This window comes from Cryptomeria japonica, chromosome 10 (assembly GCF_030272615.1).
Source record: "Cryptomeria japonica chromosome 10, Sugi_1.0, whole genome shotgun sequence".
Lineage (NCBI taxonomy): Eukaryota > Viridiplantae > Streptophyta > Pinopsida > Cupressales > Cupressaceae > Cryptomeria > Cryptomeria japonica.
In genome coordinates, this window is record NC_081414.1 from 384,359,847 (window position 1) to 384,381,819 (window position 21,973).

The window sequence follows — 21,973 nt, forward strand, 5'->3', positions numbered from 1 at the left end:
AAGTTTGTGCATCTGTAGGGTATTTTAATTGATTCTGTGTCATTTCTAGGTAGAGGGAGGAACATCTGTTATCTTGGTGCATCACCTCCTTTCATTTTAGCTTTTTCCTTCTTACCTTTTCCTCTGAAAGCTATTAGGATAGGTTTAGAAGTAGAAGTTGCAATGTTGAGTTGCTTCAACACTTACAACTTGATAAGGAGGGAAGTCGACCTTCTTCGAAGACTGAAACCCCTCGCACAAGGTCCCACACTTTGGGGTTGTTTCCATGTTTCACAAGGTTGCTGGGTTGATAGCTTAGCAAGGGTGCAAACTTTTGTGACAATAGTTTCTGGCACGCTCGATGGGACAGACCTTTAACCTTAATGCTAAGGATTCAGTGCCTCTCTCAGCATCTTAGCCTTTGGAGGCATTCATCATTCAAGCACTTGGTGACTTTAATCATAGATTCGGTCTCTTGTTCATGACCTGTTGCTGATTTCATTCCCAAAATTCATACAAGGGTGTCTTCTAGAGGTAATTTCCAAATTTTAGAACTCTCATTTTCAAGTTCTAGAAGACGAAGAGGTAGACCTTCATTGTCACTAGTCGGACGATAAGGTTGTAAGCACTCCATCACCTAGGTCTTGTTTTACCCCTCCATTCACAAGACCATTGTGTTGACGTGGCTAAAGTCATACTTCGACTCTCTCCGGTCAACACAAAATAGAATGCTGAGTATGCTATCCTCTTGAATGAGGAAATCCCTAATGCTGTTTTAGATGATCAAAGGGGACAACCTCAAGGTTCCAAATGTTAGGTCTTGACTATGGGATGACTCAGTGATGATGTGTTTTGCTGGTAAAAACAAAGGAGCTTACGTTTACAACAAGCTAGCTTGCATCCGACGATGCTGCGAGTCTCAAACTACGGAAAATAAATAACAAAAGGGAAGAGTTTAGGAATCCTAAGTGGAATGGTAGTAATGACTGGTGTTGCAGGTAGACAAATTTCGATAAACTAACCCCTCCTTCGCCAAAGATATACTCACAACTTCACAGGTATAGTGCAAGCTCCAAGGGAATGAAGGATTTTCAGATTGGAGGTACTCATTTAGGCACCCAATTCTAGCGCAGCCTAGAAAAAAACCTGTAGTTGAACTAAGCACAATAGTAAGGTTCAGACTAACCATACACGGTGACCTACAATCAGCAGGCCCCTAATGGTATGAAACGAAAACCTTATCAAATACCCCCCACATTTCATCATTAAAATCACTGATCTCTACTTAACTAGCTGAAGGGAAACCATGCAAAAAGGAGAAAACAAAAATAACAAACACCATATTTAAATGTTCTTATATTGATTTCAACTGCCATTACAACTTCTTCCAATAGTTCTATTCTACTCCTAATCTGCAAACTACAACCACTTCTAACTATCTGGCTATCTAACTCTAAAATTCTAAACTCCTAAAAATATAACAAATTCTAACCCTTTACAAAAGAGGCACTGCCTTTTATAGATTTTACAATTCAGATCAGGGGCCAAGATTTACTGCATCCAATGGTTGCAATCCGCCATCTAGAAGCTTGGCAGCTTTAGTCCATGCCTAGTTTTTTTCATAACTACGAAGCACATTCTCAACCACTTCCTCAGCTACCTACATTTGTTTGGCATCAATTTGGTCAATCAGGCAGCTGAGGAATAACTAACCTGTGTACCCCCTGTTTTAAATGCATTAATGGGGACCCACAGGTAGCTATTTTACAATAAGGCAATTTAGTTTTTTTTTACAAATTGATTTTTGGAATCCTTTGCTGTGCATTTTTGAATCTGCATATTTCGTGTAGCATTTTGGGTGGTTTTATTGATGCCTTTCAGAAATTTGGAACATCATCACTTTGGTGCCATTTTTATGGCACGCTCTTTAATGCTTTGTGATCACCATTTTGATCCTGCGCGCTACATCTTCACTTCCCGGCTTGATCATGATTGCATCTTCAATTACGTTTTAGGTTTCTCCTCGGCTCTTTCCAGCGGCGTTGATCTGCAAAAGAAAACGAGTTCGATTTGAATCAATTACCTTGAATATATAAATTATTGTGGCAAATATTAATTGCTTTCAAGGTAACTCTAGGCTTCGCTCTGACAAAATGATTATGCTTTACCCTTCTCATTACTTCGTTCGTTTTAACATCTAGCCATTTCAAGGGAAAACTTAGGCAATTTGGAGCAAAAGTGCCAAAAAGTTCCCTTTATGATTTCACTTTAAGTTTTCTTTTTTAGGGAAAACTTAGGCGATTGAGAGCAAAAGTGCCAACGAAAATGCCAACGTTTTCCCTTTTGAAGTTATTCCTTTAACTTAACATTTCACCTCCTAAGGGAAAAGTTCGGCATTTTAAGACAAAAGTGCCAAAAGGTTCCCCTTTCATTTTTATGAATCTATCATTTGCCAACCTAAGGAAAAAGTTAGGCGTTTAAAGGGGAAAGTGTCAAAAGTTTGATTTTATAAAAAACCTTGAGGCACTTGAATCTATCGACACCCCCTTCATTATTCTCTTTTGTCGTCTCCTTAGGGAAATTTTCGGCCATGTGAGGCGATTAGAAAGATAGTCATTTCAAATGTTTCGATTTGCCTTAACCTTTAACACTGCCTCCCTCCATTGGCATTTTTTTCGGTGATTAAGAGTGGAAATAAGACACTTTATGTTGGAATCCCCAAAGTTTGTTTTATATCGACTTTCTTTTATGAATGTTGACTTTGTGGGGTTTTTATCGGGCCATAAAAATCACCAAAGTTTTGCCTATTTAGATGAATAAGGGTGACATGAAGGCATACATAGGAGATTTTTCGGCGATTTTTGGATCATTTGTCAAAAATAAAATAAAAGTGAATGCTCAAATTTTCTCCTTTAAACTTTACACCTTGCCCATTATCGGGATATTTTTGGTGATATAGCAGGGTCGGGGAGATTTTTTGGCGAATGCAAAGGGGATTCATCAGTGATTTTGCTTGGGGGAAATAACAAAAGAGTTTCGATTTCCAAACCATGCGAACTCTTGTTTTTGCGTTTTGGTCTTTTGAGCCAAATTTGGGGCAGACTTCTTGGTGATTGCAGAGTGAAAATAAGATGAAATGCAGAACTATGGGCAAGAAATGCCGAATTTCAGCCTCTGCGATTTTCATTTTCGCCCTTTGCATTCATTCCGACCTGTATTTTGCATTTGGCCCTATTGCCCTTGCGTGATGTTTGGGGATTTCCTCGGGTTTTGAAAGGCCGTTTGGGGTTCTTATCGGTAGATGCAGAAGATTGAAAAGCTACAAATTTTAGACTCCATTTTTCAACTCAGTTTTCCCTCTGTTTTCCACGCTAAGCAAGCTAGATGGCATGGGGGTCCCTGTCTAAGACGGGGCATGATGTGCGTAGTACAACACATTGCAATCTAGGGCTCCCACTATTCGTTTCAATAGACCATTGTTCCATATGGTTAGACTCATGTTTTTGTCACCTTGAATGGCGGAAGTCCTCTCATTTTAGCCCAAATAAATGATATACCTTTGGCTGCACTAGAAATTATATCCTATTTCATTGGTCAAACAACTACTACTCCCATAGAGTTAAGACATTGCAAACATCTATTCCATCCATAATGTCGTTGAGGATGATGTTGTTGTTAGACTCTTGGCCACATCTTTGAAAGGAAAAGCCTTGCAGTGGTATAGGGGGTTCCAGCATAACTCCATTCACAATTGGGATGAGGTGGGAGAGAAGTTGTGTGAACAATTTGAAGACAAAAGTGATCACCTATCACTTGTTGAGCAACTAACTACAATCGAAAGGGCACCTCATGAATTCATGGGAGACTTTAACGTTAGATTCCAAGAGGTATGGGACAAAATTCCCTCCCTAGTAAAGCCATATCCCAATCATGCCTTTTTGTACTATCTAAGAGTTCTCAATAGTGATATAGCTGCCATGATACAACCAATGGGGAGAATGACTCTACCAAATGCATACGATATAGCCATAAGGGCAGAGCCAATGCCTCTATTCCCAAAAGCTCCTGCCAACAACCCACATTGGCTCCTATTCCCATGGTATCTACAAGTCAGCTATCCGCATCCACTTCATCATCAAATGAGCTCCATGAGGTCAAGACTCTATTGCAGAACTTTGGCAATGAGTTGGTGACACTAAAGAGTCAATAGGCTCAGCATAGTAGGCCTTATCAAGCACAAAATTAGAATTACCACAAGAATACGCCACCTTTTCAAGGGCAAAACCAATGGAGCCATGCTAGGCCGTTGAATAGTGTGAACCCTATAGCTGCAAGTCACTCAACTCAAAGAGTACAAGGAGGCATTAAATAAGGTTCCTTTAGCCACCTTTGATGGAAGTGGGAAGACTAGTGCTAGGTCATGGGTGCATAAACTTGACACCTTCCTGTCACTGAAACCCATGGAAGAAGACAAGGCCATACAATTTGCCATGATGCATTTAGAGGGTGTAGCGGATGACTAGTGGCACCATGGGTTAGTATCACAAGATCATGCCATGATACATTCCTATGAAGAAATTGTTAATAAGCTGATTGCTCGCTTTGATTGGAAAGATGTAGAGGTTTACTATCGGAACTTGGCTCAGCTTAAATAGATTGGACATGTAGAAGCGTACATTAATGAGTTCCAAAAGATTGCGGTCATGGTTCCCGACATGTCAGAAAGAAGAGTCACCATGTTGTTGTGGAAGGATTGAGTGACAAATCAAGGGGATTGGTTAGGGCACATAAGCCTAACACCTTGCATGATGCCATTAGATTAGCTCTCGACCTTGAGACTACACCTTCCTTTCAGCCACAAAAGAAGAATTTTAGCTTGTGGAAACCAAACAAGAAAGGTTTTAATCAGCAGAAGAACACTTCACCAAAGGCAGATTAAGAATCTAGGACTGAGTTGAGGAGGAAGAAGCTATGCTTCCCATGTAAGGAACCATGGGAACCAGGACAATGTTGTTAGGGAAAAGACAAAGTTCATTTGATTGATGTCATGTTTGATGATGAAGAGCATGAGGAGCAAGAGGCAAGTATGGGAGATGACAGTGATCATGAGGATCAACCACCATAGGTTGAATTGGAGGATATTGCAGCCAAAGAAACTCCTCGTAGTACCATTGCCACTTTGTCAGGAGTTCCCCGTAGTCGGTCTTTCAGATTGAGAGGTGTCGTTAAGGGCAACGGATGGTTTGCTTAGTAGACAGCGAAGCCACATAATTTCATCGATGAGGGTTTAGTGGTGAAGCATGGGCTACATGTTGAACATTTTCCAAGGTTTAGTGTGACTGTCGCAGATGGATTTTGGTTGAGTTGCACCAAGGTGGTACCCCAACTTAGCATCCAGTTGGGAGATTACACTAACAAATGATTTTTATGTCGTTGGAGTTGGTAGTATTGATGCTGTCTTTGGACTCTAGTGGTTAGAGTCACTTGAGCGTTATGTACAAGACTTTCGCCATATGCAGCGTGAATTTATGGTTGACAGTAAGAAGATGGTGGTTAAGGCTATGCTCGATGGTGGCTCTCGAGTGGTTTCAACAAGGAGGATGGAGGCTTTATTCAGGCATGGAGATATGGATTGGGCATTTTAGTGTTTTTTTTTCTCCAAGCCTACTCCCAGCAGTGAGTTCCAGTATCATGCGGATATCCAGACAGTGTTGGATAAACATAGTAAGGTGTTTGGAGAAATTCCCCCAGGAAGACCACCTGAGCGTGGATTTGAGCATGTTATAGAGCTTGAAGAGGGTGCCAAGACAGTTATCACAACGCCCTATAGACAGCCACGCCATTTTAAGGAAGAGATCGAGAAAACAATCAAAGAGCTACTGAGCATGGGTCACATCCGGCCTAGTACTAGTCCATTTGCTTCGTCGGTTGTTTTGGTCAAGAAGAAGAATGGCACTATGCGCATGTGCATAGACTATAGAGCCTCGAATAAGAAGACCATTGATGAGCTACTTGAAGAATTACATGGGGCCATGTATTTTTCTAAGATTGATCTACGTTCAAGCTATTATCAAATTCGAGTCCGGGAAGAAGACATACACAAGATTGCTTTCCGCTGTCACTATGGACACTTTGAGTTCCTGGTCATGCCATTCGGACTCACCAATGCACAAGCGACCTTCCAATCTTGCATGAACCACACCTTTCGGGATCAGTTGCGCAAGTTCGTATTAATCTTCTTTGATGACATACTGATATATAGGAAGTCTTGGAATGACCACCTTCAACATTTGGATGTGGTGTTGGGTATTACAGAGGCTCAATCATTGTATGTGAAGGCTTCTAAATGTGAGTTCGGGATGATGAAGATTCTTTACCTCAGACATGTGATTGGAGTTGACGGTGTTAAGGTACACCAAGAGGAGATTTAGGCTATTTAGGACTGGCCGCCACCTAAAAATATTTCAGAATTGGGAGGCTTCTTGGGCCTATGTTGCTATTACTAAAGGTTTGTGAAAGGTTTCTCACAATTGGCATTACCACTTATAGACCTCACAAAAAAGGGTGCATTTCATTGGTCTAATGAGGCACATGTGACATTCGACAAACTCAAAGAAGTTATGAGCTCATGCCCAGTGTTGGCACTACCTGACTTTACACAACCATTTGTCTTGGAATGCGATGCATCGGGTCAAGGGATAGGTGTAGTTTTGATGCAGAATTGACATCCGATTGTGTACAAGAGTAGAAAACTAAGGGATACAGAAAGGTTGTACTCCACATATGATAAGGAGATGCTAGAGATTATGCATGCACTAGCTAAGTTTAGGCAGTACCTGGTGGGAACTAAATTTGTGGTCAGAATTGATCACAATAGTCTCAAATACTTTTTGGAACAAAAGGATTTAAATGAATGGCAATAGAAGTGGGTAAGCAAGATCTTGGCTTTTTACTTCGATGTGGAATATATTAAGGGAAAGAAAAATATTGTTGCCGATGCGTTATTCAGGAAACTGACACTTTGTTTATTCACTGAGATTTCAGCTGACTGGAAATCTCAATTGCTATTAGAATATTCAAAGAATTCATTTACTTGTGACTTGTTAGATGGTAAGGTACAGGATGACAGATACTCCGTGGTTGATGGCATCATTTATTACAAGAGCAGAATTTATCTGGTACTAGGATCGAGATTGAAGACCAAAATTCTAAGAGCATTACATGATGCACCTCTAGCAGGACATCCAGGGTTCCTCAAAAGCTATCGCCGAATTCGTGAGAGGTTCACTTGGAAGGGATTGAAAGACGATGTATTGCAGCATGTTAGAGAATGCTTGACTTGTCAGCTGAACAAGTTAGAACACACATTCCCTGCAAGCCTTCTACAACCACTTCCTATTCTTAAACAAAAGTGGGAGGGGATATCAATGGATTTTATCACATGGCTTCCTCCTGTTTAGGGGAAAGATTGCATATTTGTAGTCGTTGATAGACTCACAAAACATGCACATTTCTTTGTTGTTCCTACTGACTTCATAGCATCTCAAGTAGCAGAATTATTCTTTAGAGATGTGTTCAGGTTGCATGGGCTTCCCAAAACCATTGTTAGTTATCGGGACAACAGGTTTCTCAGTATATTTTGGTAGGAGTTGTTCCGATTAGCAGGTACAAAGTTGACTCCGAGCACGAGTTACCACCCTCAAATTGATGGTTAGATAGATATATTGAATAAATGGATTGAGGGCTACTTGTGGAATTATGTTGCAGGTTAGCAACGTGCCTGGATTAGATGGCTATATTTAGGTGAGTACTGCTACAATACCACCTATCACATGTTTATTGGCATGTCTCCCTTCAGGGCACTATGTGGATATGATGCACTATCATTCATGGATTTAGCCTTCAATGATAGTAAAGTTCCTCGAGCAAAAGAAACGTTGCAGAGCTATCAGGATATCCTCAAGGCATTTAAGGACAATCTCCAACACGCATAGAACCAATAGAAAATGTATGTAGACAAACATTGTGTTGAAAGATCTTTTGAGGTTCGGGACTTAGTTTTCTTGCGTCTACAACCATAGAGGCAATCCACACTGAAGAAGAGTGGTGCAAAAAACCTAAAGCCGCGTTTCTATGGGCCTTACAAGATATTGAGGAGAATTGGAGAGGTTGCTTATGAATTGGAGCTTCCAGAAGGCAGTAAAATACACAATGTGTTCCATGATTCATGCCTCAAGAAAGCATTGGGCCAGCATACAGTTTCATCTCCTGAGCTGCCACCCCTCGATGAGGAAGGGAATTTGGTTTTAGTACTTGACAGTATTGTTGATATGAGGGAGAGGTAGTTGAGGAACAAAACTATCCGTGAATATCTCATCCGATGAAGAGACTTGCCAATTGAAGATGCTACAGGGGAAGGAGAATGGATTTTACAGCATCCTAATTTGCAATTGCTAGAGGACCAACACTCCCGGGAATGGAGGATTGTAAAGCCCCCCATTTCCTAGCGCACAATTTAATATTAATTTGCTAGCCCTATTTTATTCTCGAAGGTTAGAGCAAATTAATAAGGAATAAAAATAATTTTTATTAATTAAAGATGAAGGGCTAAGGAAATAGTTTATTAATTGTTCATCTTTAATTATTATATGTGGGGGCCACATAAATTGAAGATACAAGGGACTTATTTATGCTAGGCGCTTATATACCTTGATGAATTAAATACTTATATGTCTTGAGCGGCTTATGGAAGGGATGTAATTATTTTCATGCCTTGGTAAATCTATAGTGAAGCCGATTATTTGATGATAGCGGCTTGTTTAAGGCAAATGATAAATATTATCGAGGAGGTCTAATGAATGCAAAAAGAACATTTGATTATTTGTTTGCCAAAGTCTATGGAATGGAGAAAATAAAAATGAAAGGTATTATTTATAAGTGATATCGGGGCTTGGACATTATTCACGATATCTTTTGTCTTCATTTTATCGAGTGTTGGAAGGCGTATTTTCCCTCATTGTTGGGATGGAAACCCTAGCATGGTGAATGGTCGACTGGGACGAAACCCTAGCACCTAGAATGCAACGTGGTATGCGTCAAAGTTTGGAGCTTGAACGTGGTTCCCAGGCCATGAATACTCAAGGGCCATAAGCAACGCTAGATCTAGACGTCTTCCCTTCACAGTGTGTTGCAGAGAGGACGTATTTCATTTATGGTAGAGATCTTTTCTTTGGTCACACATAACTCATAGCTAGCATTACACGATACTTCCATCAGAGTTCAATATCATAGTTGAAGTCTTTGGAATTTTGGCTACCTCCTCTCCAAGTAGGGATCCTACCTTTTTATAATATGTTCATGAGGGTAGCTGGGTATGTGAAGAAATGACTATGTTTTATATTAATCCACGAGGGACACTTTGTATGGAGTATTAGTTTGGAATTAAGTGTAATAGTCATATCCTAATGAGCGTTGAGTTCTGATTTTTGCATCTTCTGGTGTAATTTCCTTATGTTTCCACTGTCTATATTATTTGCAAATGTTGATTACCATTTCAAAGCATTATTATATGTTTTAGTATCATGTATAAACCCTCAAATTCGAACATCAAACAAGAAACCAGTTAACCAGACAATACATGCAAAGTGTTGGACGAAATGCCAAACCCATCATACTAAAAACTTAAGGGCAGAACTAAAGCGGATTATTACACAATTGAAGACAACTAGAGGTCTTGGCATACTAAGTTAAAAATAGCCTTATGGGCTGATAGAATCACACCCAAGAGGGTGATTGGTAACTCCCCTTTCATGCTGGTATATGGGAAGGAAGCAAAAATCCCATCAAATATGTTCCATGGACCAGCACTACCCCATTTGATCAAGTGCCAAGTCAAGGAATCAAGAAAATGTTTAATTGTTCTCTTGTCATGAGGTGGGCTTTAGATCTTCTCCCTTCACCCTTGCATCTTGCCTTCATACGTTGGAGTCTATTGGTCCTTTCTCCTTCTCTCTTCCTTCTTAGGAATTCCGGATTTCGGGATTCGGGGAACCGGTCTACCCCTTCCCTCTTTGGGAAGAGGTATCCTTTCTCCCTGAGCCTCAAAACCCAAACTTCCCTTCGTTTCCGAATTTCAGGATTCAAGGAACAAGTCTACCCCTTCCCTCTTTGGGAAGAGGTATCCTATCTCCCTGAACCTCGAAACCTGGACTTCCCTTCCTTTCCAGATTTCGGGATTTGGGGAGTCAGTCTACCCCTTCCCTCTTTGGGAAGAGGTATCTTGTCTCCCCGAACCCTGAAATCCAAAGTCCTTCTATCTCCTCCCTCTCATCCCTTTAGACTCCAGTGTTCCCGATTTGTCTCCCTTTGCAGCAGTTTCTTGATGGATTGACGTCCGACCTCCGGTGACTACAACACTTCCAGATGTTGTGATCAAGACTCAAGGCTCTTAATGCTCCACGAACTCTTGCGTTGTCTACTTTCATTCATGGAGCTACACAGACGTATTTAATATTTTTTGCAAGATTGCCATCAAGTAGAGTCCAAAAGTGATGCTTATTTATGGTTACTTAATGGCCTTTGTGTGAGGCAATCTACCTTCTAGAAGTACTTCTTGGTATTCTCTTGTAAGGGTATGGATGGGTTTCTTGCATGCACAAACATGTCAGATCCGTACACTTCCCTACCCTCTCAAACTGACATTCTCTTGTATATGCCAAGGTCGGGGTTTCCCCTTCTTAATTGTTTGTCTCTTCTTTGTGACCAATTTTCTATATATAGGCTGTTAAGCCTCATTGGAAAAGGTTCTCTCCTTGTTGGCTTGAGCTACATTTTTCTCTTTCACTTCTCCTAAAGGATTACATATTTCTTGCATTTCTGCAACTGTAGGTTTGGCCATTGGCCTAAGAATGAATTGAAATCATCATTCTTGCCTCTCTTCGAATTATGCATGTTGTGTATGTTTTCTTACCTTAATGATAAGTGTGTGTTTTGTGGCTTTCTCTCACATATGCTGTGTTAACTTGTTTTCTAAGTGTGACTTGTGGGAAGCTTTCTCCCCTTTTGACATTTAGCAAATTCTGACCTCTATACATGCATTGGGGTCATTCATGAAATTGAAGTTTGTGCATCTGCAGGGTATTACGATTGATTCTTTGTGTCATTTCGGGGTGGGGAGAGGAACATCTCTTATCTTGGTGCATCACCTCCTTTCATTTTACCTTTTCCTTCTTTGCTTTTCCTCTAAAAGCTGTTAGGATAGGTTGAGAAGTAGAATTTGCAGTGTTGAGTTGGTTCAACACCTGCAACTAGATAAGGAAGGAAGCTGGCCTTCTCTGGAGATTCAACCCCCTCGCGCAAGGTCCCACGCTTCGGGGTTGTTTCCATGTTTCACAAGGTTGTTGGGTTGATAGCTCAGGAAGGGTGCAAACTTTTGTGACAACAAAAGTGATGGTATATTTGAGGAAGAAAAGATTTCCATGTGAAACATTATTAAGTTGAAGATGAGGAGAATTGGACTGTGCAAGACTGTGAGAAAATGTTCATGTAATGCATATGAGATTGAGTTATTATAAGGTTTTGGGATATTTGCAGTATTTAATGTTGCAGATTTATCTGAGTATCATGAAGAAATGTCAAACAAATAAATTATTTAATGCTGCAGATTTATGAGTGTCGTAAGAAATGTCAAAAGAAATAAACATAGAAATATATTGGAAGGCGTGGATGCTAGAAAAGCAATTTGAAGAGATTGAGGAGATTTTGGATAGTAGAGTTTGAAGACCACACAACAAAAGTTATGAAGAATATTTGGGAAAATGGAAAGGTAGACCTGTTGAGGATTCTACATGGATATCCATAGTTGAGTTGAATTGTCATGGTTCTCCTTTTCTTGAATTACCTAGGTGTCTAATGCAGTGACATCCTAGGGTTAAACGCAATTTTGCATTAACCAAAAACTATATGTTTTGTCTTTGTTTTTTTGTATGTTTTCATGATTGTTGCAATCATCATATTTTTGCCATAGCTGCATTTTCTTGTCGCAAATTGCAATCATCAAACATTGCACACAAACCAGCAGGCACAAACCAGCAGGCAATAATATTATTGTGCACTACTACTGGTTTAGCATAAAGCCTCTAAAGTTTACTCAAAGATTGACCTAATTATGTCCACATGTTTAATTTTGTACCTTATGCATTATTGTAAGTTGTGGCTTGCTGCACCAGCTTAAGGAAGTCTTATTTGATTGTGTGCCATGAATTTGAATTTTGGGCCAAGACAAAATGTCACTTATGACATTATTAGTCCTAGGGAGGTTCCTGGTTTAAGGCTGCAAAGTTTGAAAGCATGCCACACTTAAGAAAGAGGGTCATTCACACAGTTCACAACAAAGTGGCCAGTTCCAAGGTGAAATCATTCAATATAGGACCCATTATCCTTATCATTTGTGCACGAGGCATTGTGCTATGTTTCTGGTCAATCCTACCTTACGCGTCAATCTTCACTATAAAAGGTCAAATTACTTAGAGAAGAGGGAGTGACTGCCAAATCGATTGGTGAAGCAGCTAAGGTTGAGATAAAACTGATCAGAGAGAGAGCATCAAGAAGATCTTCTCAAGTATTGTAATTGAGAGGTTGCACACTTGTGTGTGCTAGTTTATGACTGTAATTCAAGGCTGAGACCTATTCTGATTGTAAAGCCTTAGTGGCAAAATATACTGTTATAATTTTTAATTGTGAATTGACAAAATTCTTTTTTAATTGTGAATTGACCAAATTTTTTTCAACTTATTTCTTATGTGCTATTGATTTTGGTATGAGTATTTGAATTCTGTTGTGCAAGTTTTGTGAATCTTTGTGTTGGGCTGCATGGGTTGATAATCCTTAATTGAATCTTCCATCCATGATTCTATTAACACTCATTCTAAATCTATGAGACTTATTAGGACTATCTATATGAATGATGATAGAATTATCATCATCATTGCAATGGTCATACTGAGCCTTATTTAGAGGCCAGATTTCTGCCTCTCTGCTCAACCTGGGAAACTGTATATATATACAACAATTTCTATTATTCAGAGGAAATTGCTTTAAAGATCTCAACATATTCATCCCGACTGTTGCAGTGATATAGCTATTAGGGTACAATACTGGTCTCTTGTTGTACTCTTCAAATCAGATGTATAGTTTTATCAAGAGATTCCTGGTCACCACACAACTTCTACCAAACTGTTGTAAGGTTTTTGAAGTCTTTTGTACCTGTAACATACTGCAGGGATGGTCCAGAAATGGTTTCTTGCAGTTCTCATATACCAAATGATAGATTTATAGTGAGTTTGTCATTGCTTAGAATACAACTTATAAAATCCTTAATTGATTAATCAATACCGTACAAAATACTAGGTTCTGAACGCATATCTTGTTTGGGCCACTGATGTCTACTTTATGGACTTATCTAATACTAGCGGGAGAAATGATATAATGTAAGCCTAACAAATTAGGAATCATGCATGCAATTTGTGCAAGGCACCCACATTGTTGATAAAAAACAGGTTGATTGGTATTTAACCTGTTCTATATCAAACTCAAATCTATAGTATTGTGCAATATTTTTGCAATGCCTGAAGGGTGTTGTAAAATGTTTTGCTTATTCCCAGGTCACACATTTTCCATGAAGAATAAGATTTTTGCAGTGTTAAATCCGCTTTTCATTATTGGCCTTCTGAATCCAGATGCTTTGCAATGCACTATTGTGTCTAATGACTGAACTTTGTTAAATTGACCGTAGACTCATCTCCTACTTTTTGTAGTATCAATTCTGCTTGCATACAGTCTTAGAGTGCTTCTAAACTTTCCATCAACCTATTCAAGTGGGATTATTATAGGTTGCTTTATTTTGATTTCTCTTTTCAGTTTCTCATTGCAGGGTTTGTTTAATTTCTAGTGGATTCAAGATTGGCATGTGCTCTGTCAATATTTTTGGCCAGGACTAGAGGAGTTTTGAAATTGATGAGAATTTAAAGACCTGTTTAGAACAATATACTGATAAAACATTATATTGAATAAAAGTAGTTTTAGCTGGATACATGTTTTCTTTTGTTTGAAAAGTATGATGGCTTTTATAGCAGCGGTGCTAATATTTGTGTTTATGTGGACAAAGTAGATATCTGTGGATAATTTCTTAAATGGGCGCGTGCACACGCTTATTACCCATGCTTTCAGCCACAAGGACTTTTATCACTTATTTTCCAACATGTTTGGCTTCTATTTCTTTGGTTCTACGGTAATAAATTTTACCAATGCCCTTTTTAAAATGAATTCTTTGTAGTTTGTACCTTAAATCCAGCAGATTGATTTGTTTGTGAAATGCTGAAGAATATGCAACTTGGCAAGGAGAAATTATTTTTAAGCAGCATCTGTTCCAATGCTTACAGAAGCAGGTTTTGTGTTGCATGTTCAACTAGACATGTGATAATATACATTGCAGCTCATTATTTTCTATAACTTTATCTTCACTCTTGCTTTTTCTAAACTGGAATGGATAAACTGCACTATTTACCTGGATATTTATACTGATAGAGCAGATTGCACGGACTTTTGGATCTAAATATTTATTAAAGTTGTACCTTGCTGGGGCTCTTGGTGGTTCAATTTTCTTTCTGATCAATGAGGCTATTATTGTACCTTGGCGTAAGGTAGGTTTTATTTTATTAAATTACATTAAAATGAGAGTGGTTATTTAATGTCATTATGCATTTTTATCGAGAGCCATATAAGCGCATAGGATTGTTGAATACACTACTTATACTTGCTATTTCAGCCATGGTGGAAGCAAATTAATAGTTATATTTTAGCTCTCTTTGCCTTTACTGCTTTCTGATATATGGGATTTTTTATCTTGTTTGCAGGGCATTTCCAGAAATAATTTCAATCCAAGATATACCCCTCCAGCAATGGTAATATTCTGTTTTAATTCTATGTCCAAACGTTTTAGTCATTCGTATTTGTTAACTTCTTATCTCGTAGAGGAAATTTATTATCATCATATACTGTATTTAATATTTATAATTACATACAGTCAAGCAGGGCTACTTATAAAAGTACTACTGCAAGCAATCCAAATTTGTCTTTTCTTGCAGATGCTAATCCAGGGACAGTGCAGGAGGAACTTGGCCCCATCCAATGGAACCTCATGTGGAGAGGGTTTTCCACCAAATTGAAATGCCACTAATAGGATGGCATAAAATAAACTGACGAAAGTGAACAAACTAAGTCAATGTTAATGATTCTCACATGTTCAATCACATGTATCTATGAAACTAGCATTGATATCAGCAAGAAACAAAAGAAAAAGATGAGTGGAATAATCCAGCAATAATGCATTGCTATGACTGAAGAAAGAAATTTTTTCATAGGAGAATGGGCAGACAGGGGTTCCTTTACATGGTGACAAATCAAAACAAGCACTGCATATATTGAACAGAAACAGAGAATAACATGCATCCTGTTATCCCTGAAAGTTGCCCTCACAAATTGATTAGGGGCAGCAAGAGATATTAAATCACCCCTCTATTATCAGTGGAGATTTCCCTTTATTTAAAATCTATGGTATATTTACAGGAGTTTACAAGAATATAGAGTCGTACATACCAAGATCGGCTCTAGATGAATCATTCAATAGCATGCAATCTTAAGAAAATAACATTATTGTGATGCCCCAACCTGAACTTAAGAATTCCCATTAAATTTATTTTGTGCCATATATTTCCATCACTGATCATAAACTGAAGATGCTGGGCAGCGATAGAAAATTCAGGCATTTTAATATTTAACCAAGGTTGTGGGATTAATTCCCAGCTCTGCTATTGCTTTAAAAACAAAAACAAAAAGATTAAATTATAATTAGCTAATAGACAAAGGGTAGCATAATAAGGTTTATGACTATTGGAGTAAAAGGGGTATATAAGAAGATAAACCAAGGGGAAGGAAGGGCAATTCAGCAGATATAATTATTTATGTTTCCTTCATGGAGCATGAATTAATGACTTGGCAATCTTGAGGATGAAGCCCCTCATAGATCAGAAATTTAAGGGAAAAAACCCTTATTTCTTTTTCAAGTTATTGGACAGAAACCCCTAACTTTAGCAGAAATATTTCAAGACATTTGTACAAAAGAAATAGCTGCAAACTATAAGAAGGATTACAGAAGATATTCAAAAATAAATTTTATATTTTCAAAATAATATTTTAAATTCTTAATCTGAAATATATATCAAAATTATAAAATGCTATGTAATTATGCAAGCCCTATTGTGATTGTGGGATATTTATTTAAAGCAAAATTAAGGTAATTCTAATATGGGACATTACAATTGGTATTAGAGCTTTGATTCTGTCAGCCTGTAGGATAAAGATAAACATTCTAGATGCCTTCAGTCAAATAGACTTGAAGGTCTATGAAAGGAAGAGGACATGGATCCTATTCAAGACTTATTGTACAAACTTGAGGCCCCCAAAATTGTTGACAAGTACCAAAAGTTGCCAGAAGATTTAAAAGCTTGTATTCCGTTTGATGAGTATTTGGAGGCACTCGGGTACTGATATTCCAACAAAAGAGACCTATATCAATACATAAGCAAAATGGCTAAGGAAGAGATCAAGAAACAAGACCCAAAGGGCCAAAATAATCAATTTTGATAGGATAAATGGAGTTCAAATCAGAATTAGAATCATAAGAAGTTGGTAGAACCAATAGAGGAGGGCCAAAACTATAGCTACAATAAAGAACCAACAAGCAAGTTGCAAAAAGGGCATCACTTGTTAGATGCAAAAAGAGCAAGATAGAAGATGTAGCAAATCATGTACTATCCTTCAATCTGCCAAAAGGTGAACTACTGCCGCATATAGTTGGTTTTTATACTATCCAGGTTGATGAGCACGCAGTTGTGGAGGATGTCTTAGTTGATTCTAATGCTGAAATCCTAAGTCACTATGATGGGAAGTGAGTCCCTCAAAAGCTCCAATTTCAGCTAATTAAGGCAAGTGCTCTAATCACCCTTATAGTTTCAGCTCTGGTTATGAGAATGAAAGCGCAGATCTATTCCAGATTTTCCATCATGGAAGACATTTGGAAGAGGGTAAAGAGGATTCAACTTGTGCTGAATAATACATGGATCCTAATTGTTTGTACATAATGGTGTGGGATCTAGGTGATAATTCAAAACATGTAAAGCATGGAGTTTGTAATAAGTTCAATATCATTATTACTGATAAAGGTTTTACAAATTCACGTTCTACGTCTCTCTATATGCATTTTGTAAAATTCAAGAATGTGGGAACTATGATAGTAAAGGCATATGAACAATTTGATATGTTACAAGTAGCCAAAACAGTGTTTGAAAGGATTAAGAAAGAGGAATTTTTGGATGATCTCTTTCCCTATAATGGTCCACTTGGAGTCACTTTTACTAAGGATGTGTATTGTAAAGATGAGGGGTAGGATATAGATGATAGGAATGAAGATCAACAAGAGATGGTAATTGGACACATCAAAGGTCATCCTCAAGGTTTGAAGGCCCTTGATATTGATGAATATGCTAAATGTGTGGAACAACAATGAGCCAATAGAAAATGTGAAACCCTTTGTGATAAAAAGGTTGAACTGCTACATGAATTTCAAGATTGGACCAAATAAACAAGTAGAGAAGGATGCAAAATTTCTTATGCTTACGAAAGTGAATGAAGAAACACTTGCAGAGGGGAAAGTTGTACAAGCAACTGTTTGGAGAGCTTTATATCCACATGTTATTTATAATTAGGAATAGGCATAATTCTAAGGATTATAAATAAAAATAGCTATGGTGACCAATGTAATATTCTTGTTGGGAAAGTAACAAAAGGTAGCATTTATACTTAATAGGTGAAAAATGAGGAAACAAATAAATCAAGAGCACGAATTGAAGAAAAAGTTTCAATAGTTACTAACATTGGTCAGCATAGTTTACACACTCGGTGAGTACTTGTTGAGTGTGTGAGTAATCGTGAGTTTTTTAACCTCGCGAGTAACTCGCATGTTTAGTTGTGCAAGATTCCTAGCAAAAAAATCATTGCAACTCGCCTAGTACTCGCCAAGTACCTGCCCAAAACTCGCAAGAAATTCATTTGTGAGTATACACGACCCAAATGTGGCTCAAACATGGGAATGGAGCGCTTCAATTGCAGGAAAAGCTCGCCTTTTTTTGCCATTTTCCGGTTTTATAAACCCCACTTGCATAGTGGAAGATACATAGCTCAAGTTGATTTCAGCAGGCAGCAAAGAATCGAGATTTCTACGAGACTTTCATTTTTTTTTCTATTTCTCCAATTCTGCATAATATTTTTTTTGTGAAATTGTAGAACCGTTTCAATGAATTGATAAAGTTAAACCATATTAGATTTCAATGAATCAATTTTTAAATGAATCGATAAAGTTTAAACTATATTAGATATTTCAAATTTCAATATTATTTAAAATTTAAAATTGAAATGTATAAAACTTTACATGTTAAAATATTTAGATTTCATCGTTATTATGTCGAGAGGTGTACTACACTCACATATGGATGTCAAAACATTCGTTACTAAAAACTAAAAGCATTGATTTTGACGTGCTTGTGAGTATCAATGAAATTCAATTAAATAACTAAAATGAAATTAATTTAAGAAACTTCAATTTTTTAGGAAACTGAAATTTTTCCTTTGTCAATAAAAAATCCATGAGATTTAAATTGATGCCCATCTACTTTTTATTACAATGGAAATATTCTAGAAAGAAAAACATGGATGATTTTAGAATGTAAAATGCAAATGTTTCATTTTATCTTTGTAATGATGGCAAGTTTCCTTCTTGTGATTAGTCAAGATTATTTTCAGTGTAAATTCTAAATTTTAGAGATTAGGATAAATTTTTCAGTGTTGGTGTCTGTATACTCTACGACGTCTACGTCATGTCTTTAAACTCATTTCATTCAATGTGCCCTTTCACCTCACAATGAGGGTGCCATTATGATGGTCGTTGCTTTATTGGTCAGAAAGCTCGCTATGGGTTCACCTCATGTATAAACACGGGCAGCTTATGAGCTTCGCGCTTTGCAATTGTTCAATTGAGGTTGACACTATACTTTTCATGGTCTCTCCTTATATTCTTATTTGGATTCTAGGTTGTTTTCTGAACCCTTACTAAACTCAATAAATTGCATTGCTTTTATTTGTTTTTTGGAAAGCCCTCAATGCAGTGTAAAATTGTATTTTATTTTCAATTTTGTTGTGTTGAAAAATTCCTCTTCCAGATAGATCAAGGTTGTAAATTTGCATTGCTTTTGTGCAGAACATGACTGTTGAATTCATTTGAATAACTACATTTAATACTAATACTTTATGAAACAAATTTTTGTTTCATCTATTTTCTTGAAGCGGCTAGGAAAAATTATGCGAGTTATAGCTGGTATAATGTATGAAACCATCAAGTACACTTCCATATGCACCATAATTCATTTATCAAGGTAGATTTGATTGTTGTGATGCCAAATGGACATATTTTATAGCAGAAATCAGATCTAGAGTGAGGCATCAAAATGATAAATCAATCCTATGACAAATTTTCAACAACAATATTCCTTGGAAAAGCAATTTAGGCAAGCATCAATATTTGTTTTAACAGTTTCACTTACAACAGACCGTACAGCTGTATGGAAGGGTACACAGTCAAGCCCTTGAAATGGATGCTAAACATGCAGAAATGGATGCTGAAACTATAGGACAATGCTAGGAAATGCAAGAACAGGTCTAAAAACACCCTCAAAAGATGCCAACAGGTTTGAAACCTCTATCAACTAGCAGCAACTCTTAGATCTAACCTGAACCTCTAGAAATCAGCAAGGTATGGCAGAGCAAATGATTGATATCAGCAATCCAAAGCCCAAAAACCTTTGAAAGTCAGCTTCAACATGACTTTATGGCAATAAGATGTGATTTTTATGCAAATCTAATAAAATAAAAAATTGTAAATGGTTTGTAATCCTAGGCACACCAATTGTTTTAGCTGGAAACACTGATTAAAGGCTGGGTGCAGCACCTATAAAAAATGAAAATCAATTATTACAGCAGTTCCAAACCCTACAACAACAGCAACATCAAGACTCCTTAAAAGTCTATCAACCCTTTAGCCATACGGTGATGGTTGTGGTGCAACAATGGTTGGAAACATCAATGAAATAGTAGATCCAATATGTCCATAGTCTTAGAATGTTAAACCATAGAAATAATTGATGTAAAAATCTGTTATCCACATCAGCAGATTTTGTTCCAAATACCCTATCAATCTGATCTCTAACAATTTAGCACAATTGTGATTCTTGGATGGAATTGCCTCCAATGGATGAGAGTTTTCGTCTTTGAATCCAAATATGTAAATCAAGAGGGTTTTTGTTCTCTAGATCTCCCACACCAAGGGATTTTTTCCTTGAATGTTTTGAACTCCGATTTGGAAGAAAAAGTGAAATGAGAAATTCAAATGATTTTTCTTCGAGCAATGCCTTTTTTAGTTGCATAATGACTCCTTTTTCTGAATTTACTTTTTCCCTCCAAGTAGTTAGAAATACCTTTTAAATTACAACAGGACTTTTTGAATTACATGTACTTTTTAAATATTGCACAGTCCCTATAATAACATTTAAGTTGTCCTTTTGAAAATAAGGAGATTGGGCCCACTTGAAATATTATTATCATTTCCCTTATTTCATCCCTTAGGCTATGAGAAGGAAATAATAGGCTACGGGTCTTCAATTGATTCATTTGGTTCTGAAAATGGGACTTGACATTTTTTGGATTACGTCGCCTTTATATCCTTTCATTTGCATACCCAACTTTGAAGACTATGCTCTAGGTGCTGCATATTCTTGCGCTTGCACACCCATCTCCTCGTTTTTAAAAGTTGCTTTCTGCTACAATAGGCTGCATTTTTAGTGCACTTTTACAATCTTTTTGCTTTTCCTAGTCAACCTTTTTCTAAGATACAAGGTTTTGTTGGAGTAATTTTAGGACAATTATCTAATTATTTATGAATTAAGTCCTTTAATTGCTTTTTCACTTAAGCTAAACTTAGGTATTTTTTTTATTATCTAGAGTTTGCTTTTCTAGTTTTAGTTCTAGATGTAGTTGAGCTTAAATAAGCTCCTACTTTGCATTTCTTTAGTTCTCCTAATTTTAGCATTAGGGTTTACACCTAGGGTTTCATTCATCCTTTATAGGGATTCATTTATTCATTGTAATTGTACGTCCATTATTGTACCTCCAATATTGTATCTTCAATCATTCTTTGTGCATATTACAGAATTCTTTGGTTGTTATAGAGCATACAATCTTTGCTTGATCTCTTTTGTGTGGTAGGTGTTTTGCTTGCATATGATTCTTGGCTCTTGTGGTTGATCATAAACTTTGACATGGTATCAGAGCTTTTCTATCAAGTTCTTGTCCACATGTTTGAGGGATCCAACTTGGTGTAATTTTTCTATGCACATTGCGCTGAAACAGAGGTTGCCATCGCATATGCAACATCTAAAAATCTTAAGATTGATTGTTGTTTCATCGAAATTTGAGTAGCTGAAATTTTGGGTCAAATTGGCTGAGGGCATGAAAGTTAAGGCAAATTCTAGAGGTAGCTAAAAAATTTGGTCAGTTTGGAGCAAAATGGAGGTCATTATTGTGTTCAGAAGGCACAAAAACCCTAAGATCGCCTATCAAATTGTCAAAATCCATGACTGGGTGAAAATTGAGGAAATTTTTTGGGAAGTTTCCATTTTCGATAAGTTTTCATTTTCAGCAAGTTTTTATTTTCAGAAACCTTTTATTTTCAGAAAGTTTCTATTGTTGTAAACTTTCTATTTTGCAAAGTTTCTATTTTAAAAAAAGTCTATTTTTGGAAATTTTCCATTTTGGGGAACCCTTCAAGCCT

The 21,973-nt window shown here is 37.4% G+C and overlaps 1 protein-coding gene across 3 annotated transcripts in view; it reads left to right on the top strand.

Annotated features, from left to right (window-relative positions):
• The window catches only part of LOC131075877 (RHOMBOID-like protein 12, mitochondrial), a 245,083-nt gene that overhangs the window by 175,252 nt on the left and 47,858 nt on the right, over nt 1-21,973 (top strand). For all 3 annotated transcript variants that reach the window (XM_058012803.2, XM_058012804.2, XM_058012802.2), the window contains 3 exons: nt 14,147-14,266; nt 14,568-14,678; nt 14,892-14,939. In XM_058012803.2, the coding sequence (XP_057868786.1) occupies nt 14,147-14,266; nt 14,568-14,678; nt 14,892-14,939 (279 nt within the window). The remainder of the gene's footprint in view (nt 1-14,146; nt 14,267-14,567; nt 14,679-14,891; nt 14,940-21,973) is intronic.